Source organism: Mirounga leonina, unplaced genomic scaffold (genome assembly GCF_011800145.1).
Source record: "Mirounga leonina isolate KUSES-001 unplaced genomic scaffold, KU_Mleo_1.0 Mir_200, whole genome shotgun sequence".
Lineage (NCBI taxonomy): Eukaryota > Metazoa > Chordata > Mammalia > Carnivora > Phocidae > Mirounga > Mirounga leonina.
Window position 1 is genome coordinate 11,378,875 of NW_023270503.1, and position 7,785 is coordinate 11,386,659.

Here is a 7,785-nt window from a genome sequence, read left to right on the forward strand (position 1 = left end):
CACTGTGGGACAATAATCATAGAAAGTTTATACCAAATTACGTGCTCTAGAAAAGTGTTTGTGTAAGAAGAGGAAGAGAAGAAAGTAACAAATGAACTCATATTAGGAGTTTTCAAATGGAGAAATGCATCATTTAATTTGATCAGAGTGCTAGTTTTTTAACTTAAGATACAATTCCATTATACTTTTAATGTAAAAAATACAGAAATCATAATCAAGGCATACAGGCACTTTCTAATGCATCAACACAAACTCTATTTACCTTATGTCAGGCCAAATCATTCTTTTTCCATGAAAAAAAAAATGCACTTTCTTTCCATGAAAAAAAAAGATGCTTTCACATAAAAAGTTCTAACAAATTAAGTCACCAAATAGCTCTTCTAATCTAAAAATACTGCAGCTCAATCAAGTCTTGAGACTGGCAAACAGAAAGGCACAGAGTGGCAGCTCTACAATGACTTGCATTTTATATAAAATTTGAAAAAACTTCAATAGATATTTGCCCAAAAAAAATTCAAGAACAAAACAGAACTGCCTCTGAAAAGCAAAAAGGCAAAGGTAATATGATAAAGAGACTGAGTTGCACCTATCAAAATAGGCAAATGTATAATCCAAAGCTTCAGCATCATCAAAATGCAGATTTCAAAAGATATTCAGAAAAGGTTCATTTCATTTTTTACGAAATAGTGGCAAGCAACTGCACTCATTTCCTGTTCAGATTCAATTCAAATTTCTGCCATTTCCTTTCAAAGGAAATAGTACAGCAACACAGCGCAGAGGGTCAGTAATGCTATACTACCATCAACTCTAAAAAAGAAAACTACCCAGAAGTGGGTTTTGACACTCGAGATGAACAATCAGCTTTTTATAATGCCCTTACACATTCAGTAATTTTGCTTTATTAAAAAAAGAAAGAAAAGGCTACCTGTACACTAAAAAATAACTACTGCCAAGAAAATCCATTTTGAAGAGTCATGGCCTAGCACTACACTCATTTCAAAGAGTGTTAATGTACTAGGCAATATGACACTATTTGCAATGAAACCAAATCATTTTAGTGGAATCTTTACTGTGCGAGAGCATGTCACTCTGCCTTAAGTAATTAAGCTCCCGTAGTGAGCTATAATATTGAGAGAGAAAATATACAGGTAGCAGTGCAGCTGCGACATTTCCAGATAATGAAGCTTCCCCGAGGGTAGGTGGATTCTGTAAAGGATAGGCCCTAAACGCCCAAGATCCTTCAACTCCTCTCCGAGGCGCGGGCTTTGGCAAAAGCAGCGTCTCGCTCAGAGGCAGGGGAAAGCAAGAGGTTCAAAAAGGAAGGAAAATCTGGCGAGAGGGGCTCGAAATGCTTACGGAGCGCTGGGCTAGGGGCCCGCAGAGGTTACCGTGCGACACACTGCAAAGGCGAGTTTGTGGGGCCTGCCGGAGAGGAGGCCTCGCCTAGGAGTTGCAACACACTCTTTCTCCAGTGCGCAGCGCTCGGCCTGGGGGAGGGGGAGGAGGGGAAACAGCTGCCAGGGGAGCGGCGAGCCCGGCCCGGCCCGGCCCGCTCACCGTGAGGGTGTCGTCTATGTAGAGGGGAATCTGCCTCCTCTCGAAGGGGAACTCCTCCTCCCCGTCCCTGCACACTGCCACCAGTCGCGCCATCGTCCCCGACGCTGCCGTTGCCACCGTCACCACCTCCTCCCAGCTGCCGCCGCCGCCGCCGCTGCTCCTGCCGCTGCCGCTGCCGCCTCCTCCCAGCTCCTGCCTGCAACAGCCAAACCCCGCGAGCGTAAGCACCCGCCGCCGCGCAGCACATTCGCCACGGTGGGGAGGGAGAGGAGCAGGAGGGCACGGGAGAACCGGGCTGCGTTTCCCATCACCCGATTCCACACGCGCTCAGCCAATCAGCGCCGAGTAGCGCCGGGACCCGCCCCCTCGCGCCGCTCGCCCTCCCCTGCCCCCACCCCCGCCGGCCTCCAGTCAGGGTCCAAAGGAGAGGCGGAAGGGACCCGCTGGCCCCGGGGCTTCCCCAGCCCGTCACCGGAGTCCCAGCTCCAGGACCCCACCCACGGCCTCAGCCCCACAGCCCACCTCCTGCTTCCCGCCGCCGGAGAGCCCTCAACCCCCAGCTGACCCCTTCCTCCCCTTTCTTGGCGCGCCCCGCCCAGTCAGTCCCCAGGGCTGCAGTTGCCCAGCGCGACCCCGCCCCTGGGAGGGGTCGACCCCGCCTCAGCTCTGCAGAGTCTGTAGAAGGAGGCTCAGACCCTTTCCTCACCCTTCTCGGAGGAGGCCTCTCGGTTCTGACCTTCACCGTTTTCGTGGTCGCCTCCCTGGCCCCCACCTCTGCTCCCCGTTACCGGCTGACGAGGCCCGCGTCAGGGCCGGCCTGGGCGGGAGCGCAGCTCCGAATGCTGTTTCCTCTCCAGGCTCAGTCAGCCGCTCGCGCCACGGGGAGTGGGGGAGGGAGGGCGGGGGACGTGGGGAGGGTGGGGCAGGGAGGGGCCGAGAACTCCGGGCGGGGGGGGGGGCGCCTCCTCTCGCGAGACTGTAGACCGCCGCTCCCGGGTTGCCTCTTTCGAAACCCTGGGGGAGGGGGTGGGGGTGCTCCCTCGGGCTTCTCGAACGCGTGACCGACCCCCTCCCCCGAGTCTAGCTACCCAAATAAATCCGAAATAGGGCCGCCAGGAGGAGTGAATAGGCCCGAACCTCTGTCCCCCTGCCGCTCGGGCCTGGGAACCGCTCTCCCGAGGGCCGAAGGGTGCCGAGCCGAGCTGACTCAGTGCCCACCCGAGGGTCGAGGCCCCGGGAGGACTTCGGTAAGTGGGAAGGAGCTGAGGCTTTCCAAGTCAGTGGGAGCGGAAAGCGGGATGAGGGAAGGGGAGACGAGCGTCTGGAGGGAGAGCGAGAAACTCCGGGCTTGGTTTCCAGGTAGTTGACGCCGCTTTCCCTGAACGCCCTGATTCACCGGGAGGCAGCCGCATCACTGCTTCCTTGACTGCGATTGCGTCAAGATCCCGCCGAGGGAAACTAAGTGCTGACGGTTTTGCGTTGTAGCTGCTACACTAGAGGCAGATGGAAGACTGTGAGGAGAGGCTCGTGAACGCACTCGCCAGAGAAACTTCTTGGGCCGGGTTAATATTAACTTAGGGACTCGGGACACGGATTCCCCTGGGCAAAGTACTGGGACGGGTAAAGGCCCTTCCCTCTGACCCTCTCCTGAGAAGCAGAGCCGCTATAAAGGCAATTCATCTACACTCTGCGTGCCACCATGTACTCATTTCCTACCTTGAAGGCTTTGGAGGCCTGTTGTAAAGCCAAAACCAGTTATTGGGAAGTACTTTGCCTATGAAAGTCTTGATGACTTTAAGGATAAGTCCATTTGCTGCTCTTACAACTAACTAATCCTGATGACATCTGTATTTCCTGGTAGACTAGGCTAGAGCAGTGATACTGATCTGTAAAAAGTATTTTCGTCACCTCAAATCTTAGAGACTCGCAACAACAAAAAACCCCGCAGTACATCTTTAGCCATGTTCACTTATGACATTGTGTTGTCACTGTTAGGTTGGGTGACATAATAAACTGGAAGAACCATTGTTCAGTCCCAAAGGTGTGATTATCCAGTATTTATTATTTGTGTCTTTTGGCCATGTTTGGCGAGCAGAACAACGTGATTGTTAGCTTAGATCGTGTAGGCATATAGGACGAGCATGCAGCTTCTGACGGGTTAGACTACATAGCCAAACTTAGGACTTTTTTTTTAAATTTTTTTATTGTTATGTTAATCCCCACACATTACATCATTAGTTTTAGATGTAGTGTTCCATGATTCGTTGTTTGTGCATAACACCCAGTGCTCCATGCAGAACGTGCCCTCTTCAATACCCATCACCAGGCTAACCCATCCTCCCACCCCCCTCCCCTCTAGAACCCTCAGTTTGTTTTTCAGAGTCCATCTCTCATGGTTTGTCTACCCCTCCGATTTCCCCCGTTCATTCTTCCCCTCCCGCTATCTTCTTTTTTTTTCTTAACATATATTGCATTATTTGTTTCATAGGTACAGATCTGAGATTCAACAGTCTTGCACAGTTCACAGCACTTACCAGAGCACATACCCTCCCCGGTGTCTATCACCCAGTCAGCCCATCCCTCCCACCCCACCCCCCCACTCCAGCAACCCTCAGTTTGTTTCCTGAGATTAAGAATTCCTCTTATCAGTGAGGTCATATGATACATGTCTTTCTCTGATTGACTTAGTTCGCTCAGCATAATACCCTGCAGTTCCATCAATGTCATTGCAAATGGCAAGATCTCATTCCTTTTGATGGCTGCATAATATTCCATTGTGTATATATACCACATCTTCTTTATCCATTCATCTGTCGATGGACATCTTGGCTCTTTCCACAGTTCGGCTATTGTGGACATTGCTGCTATAAACATCGGGGTGCACGTACCCTTTCGGATCCCTACTTTTGTATCTTTGGGGTAAATACCCAGTAGTGCAATTGCTGGATCGTATGGTAGCTCTATTTTCAACTTTTTGAGGAACCTCCATACTGTTTTCCAGAGTGGCTGCACCAGCTTGCATCCCCACCAACAGTGTAGGAGGGTTCCCCTTTCTCTGCATCCTCGCCAACATCCATCGTTTCCTGACTTGTTAATTTTAGCCATTCTGACTGGTGTGAGGTGGTATCTCATTGAGGTTTTGATTTGGATTTCCCTGATGCCGAGCGATGTTGAGCACTTTTTCATGTGTCCGTTGGCCATTTGGATGTCTTCTTTGGAAAAATGTCTGTTCATGTCTTCTGCCCATTTCTTGATTGGATTCTTTGTTCTTTGGGTGTTGAGTTTGATAAGTTCTTTATAGATTTTGGATACTAGCCCTTTATCTGATATGTCATTTGCAAATATCTTCTCCCATTCTGTCGGTTGTCTTTTGGCTTTGTTGACTGTTTCTTTTGCTATGCAAAAGCTTTTTATCTTGATGAAGTCCCAATAGTTCATTTTTGCCCTTGCTTCCCTTGCCTTTGGCGATGTTTCTAGGAAGAAGTTGCTGCAGCTGAGGTCAAAGAGGTTGCTGCCTGTGTTCTCCTTTAGGATTTTGAAGGACTCCTGTCTCACATTTAGGTCTTTCAACCATTTGGAGTCTATTTTTGTGTGTGGTTTAAGGAAATGGTCCAGTTTCATTCTTCTGCATGTGGCTGTCCAGTTTTCCCAACACCATTTTTTGAAGAGACTCTCTTTCTGCCACTGGACATTCTTTCCTGCTTTGTCAAAGACGAGTTGACCATAGAGTTGAGGGTCCATTTCTGGGCTCTCTATTCTGTTCCATTGATCTACGTGTCTGTTTTTGTGCCAGTACCATACTGTCTTGATGATGACAGTTTTGTAATAGAGCTGGAAGTCCGGAATTGTGATGACGCCAGCTTTGCTTTTCTTTTTCAACATTCCTCTGGCTATGCGGCGTCTTTTCTGGTTCCATACAAATTTTAGGATTATTTGTTCCATTTCTTTGAAAAAAGTGGATGGCATTTTGATGGGGATTGCATTGAATGTGTAGATTGCTCTAGGTAGCATTGACATCTTCACAATATTTGTTCTTCCAATCCATGAGCATGGAATGTTTTTCCATTTCTTTGTGTCTTCCTCAATTTCATTCATGAGTATTTTATAGTTTTCTGAGTACAGATCCTTTGCCTCTTTGGTTAGATTTATTCCTAGGTATCTCATGGTTTTGGGTGCAATTGTAAATGGGATCGACTCCTAATTTCTCTTTCTTCTGTCTTGTTGTTGGTGTATAGGAATGCCACTGACTTCTGTGCATTGATTTTATATCCTGCCACTTGACTGAATTCCTGTATGAGTTCTAGCAGTTTTGGGGTGGAGTCTTTGGGGTTTTCCACATAAAGTATCATTTCATCTGCAAACAGTGAGAGTTTTCTTCTTTGCCGATTTGGATGCCTTTGACTTCTTTTTGTTGTCTGATTGCTGTGGTTAGGACTTTTTTTTTTTTTTTTTTTAAATGCAGACTCCCCGCTGAGCAGGGAGCCCAATGCGGGACTCGATCCCGGGACTCCAGGATCATGACCTGAGCCGAAGGCAGTCGCTTAACCAACTGAGCCACCCAGGCGCCCTGTGGTTAGGACTTTTAATACTATGTTGAATAGCAGTGGTGATAGTGGACATCCCTGCTGCATTCCTGAACTTAGGGGGAAAGCTCTCAGTTTTTTCCCATTGAGAATGATATTCGCTGTAGGTTTTTCATAGATGGCTTTTATGATATTGAGGTATGTACCCTCTATGCCTATACTCTGAAGAGTTTTGATCAAGAAAGGATGCTGTACTTTGTCAAATGCTTTTTCTGCATCTATTGAGAGGATCATATGGTTCTTGTTCTTTCTTTTGTTAATGTATTGTATCACGTTGATTGATTTGCAGATGTTGAACCAACCTTGCAGCCCAGGGATAAATCCCACTTGGTTGTGGTGAATAATCCTTTTAATGTACTGTTGGATTCTATTGGCTAGTATTTTGGTGAGAATTTTTGCATCCATGTTCATCAGGGATATTGGTCTGTAATTCTCCTTTTTGATGGGGTCTTTGTCTGGTTTTGGGATCAAGGTAATGGTGGCCTCATAAAATGAGTTTGGAAGTTTTCCTTCCATTTCTATTTTTTGGAACAGTTTCAGAAGAATAGGTATTAATTCTTCTTGAAATGTTTGGTAGAATTCCTCTGGGAAGCATCTGGCCCTGGGCTTTTGTTTGTTGGGAGATTTTTGATGACTGCGTCTATTTCCTTAGTGGTTATAGGTCTGTTCAGGTTTTCTATTTCTTCCTGGTTCAGTTTTGGTAGTTGATACACCTCTAGGAATGCATCCATTTCTTCCAGGTTATCTAATTTGCTGGCATAGAGTTGCTCATAATATGTTCTTATAATTGTTTGTATTTCTTTGGTGTTGGTTGTGATCTCTCCTCTTTCATTCATGATTTTGTTGATTTGGGTCCTTTCTCTTTTCTTTTTGATAAGTCTGGCCAGGGGTTTATCAATCTTGTTAATTCTTTCAAAGAACCAGCTCCTAGTTTCGTTGATCTGTTCTACTGGTCTTTTAGTTTCTATTTCATTGATTTCTGCTCTGATCTTTATTATTTCTCTTCTCCTGCTGGGTTTAGGCTTTATTTGCTCTTCTTTCTCCAGCTCCTTTAGGTGTAGGGTTAGGTTGTGTACTTGAGACCTTTCTTGTTTCTTGAGAAAGGCTTGTATTGCTATATACTTTCCTCTTAGGACTGCCTTTGCTGCATCCCAAAGATTTTGAACAGATGTGTTTTCATTTTCATTGGTTTCCATGAATTTTAAAAATTCTTCTTTCAATTTCCTGGTTGACCCATTCGTTCTTCAGTAGGATGCTCTTTAGCCTCTATGTATTTGAGTTCTTTCCGACTTTCCTCTTGTGATTGAGTTCTAGTTTCAAAGCATTGTGGTCTGAAAATAGGCAGGGAATGATCCCAATCTTTTGGTACCGGTTGAGACCTGATTTATGACCTAGGATGTGATCGATTCTGGAGAATGTTCCATGGGCACTAGAGAAGAATGTGTATTCCGTTGCTTTGGGATGGAATGTTCTGAATATGTCTGTGAAGTCCATTTGGTCCAGTGTGTCATTTAAAGCCTTTATTTCCTTGTTGATCTTTTGCTTAGACAATCTGTCCATTTCAGTGAGGGAGGTGTTAAAGTCCCCCACTATTATTGTATTGTTGTCAATGTGTTTCTTTGCTTTTGTTATTAATTGCCTTATA

General features: G+C 46.3%; 1 protein-coding gene and 1 long non-coding RNA gene across 8 annotated transcripts in view; one reads left to right on the forward strand and one right to left on the reverse strand.

The window, feature by feature from the left end:
* The window catches only part of GGNBP2 (gametogenetin binding protein 2), a 32,057-nt gene extending 29,589 nt beyond the window's left edge, over positions 1-2,468 (reverse strand). For 4 of the 7 annotated variants that reach the window (XM_035026655.1, XM_035026654.1, XM_035026650.1 and 1 more), the window contains exons 1-2: positions 2,264-2,468; positions 1,558-1,753 (exon numbers count right to left, since the gene is read on the reverse strand). In XM_035026655.1, coding sequence (XP_034882546.1) covers positions 1,558-1,650 — 93 coding nt within the window. In that variant the 5' untranslated portion in view covers positions 1,651-1,753; positions 2,264-2,468. Of the gene's footprint in view, positions 1-1,356; positions 1,502-1,557; positions 1,813-2,263 lie in introns of those variants that run through there. The other 3 variants (XM_035026652.1, XM_035026649.1, XM_035026653.1) reach the window with 3 other exon arrangements.
* A 55-nt stretch (positions 2,469-2,523) lies between these two features.
* On the forward strand, positions 2,524-3,584 carry LOC118024657. The gene is made up of 2 exons (XR_004683163.1): positions 2,524-2,804; positions 2,917-3,584. It is a non-coding gene; the product is annotated as an uncharacterized LOC118024657 (long non-coding RNA).
* The last annotated feature ends 4,201 nt before the right edge of the window (positions 3,585-7,785 follow it).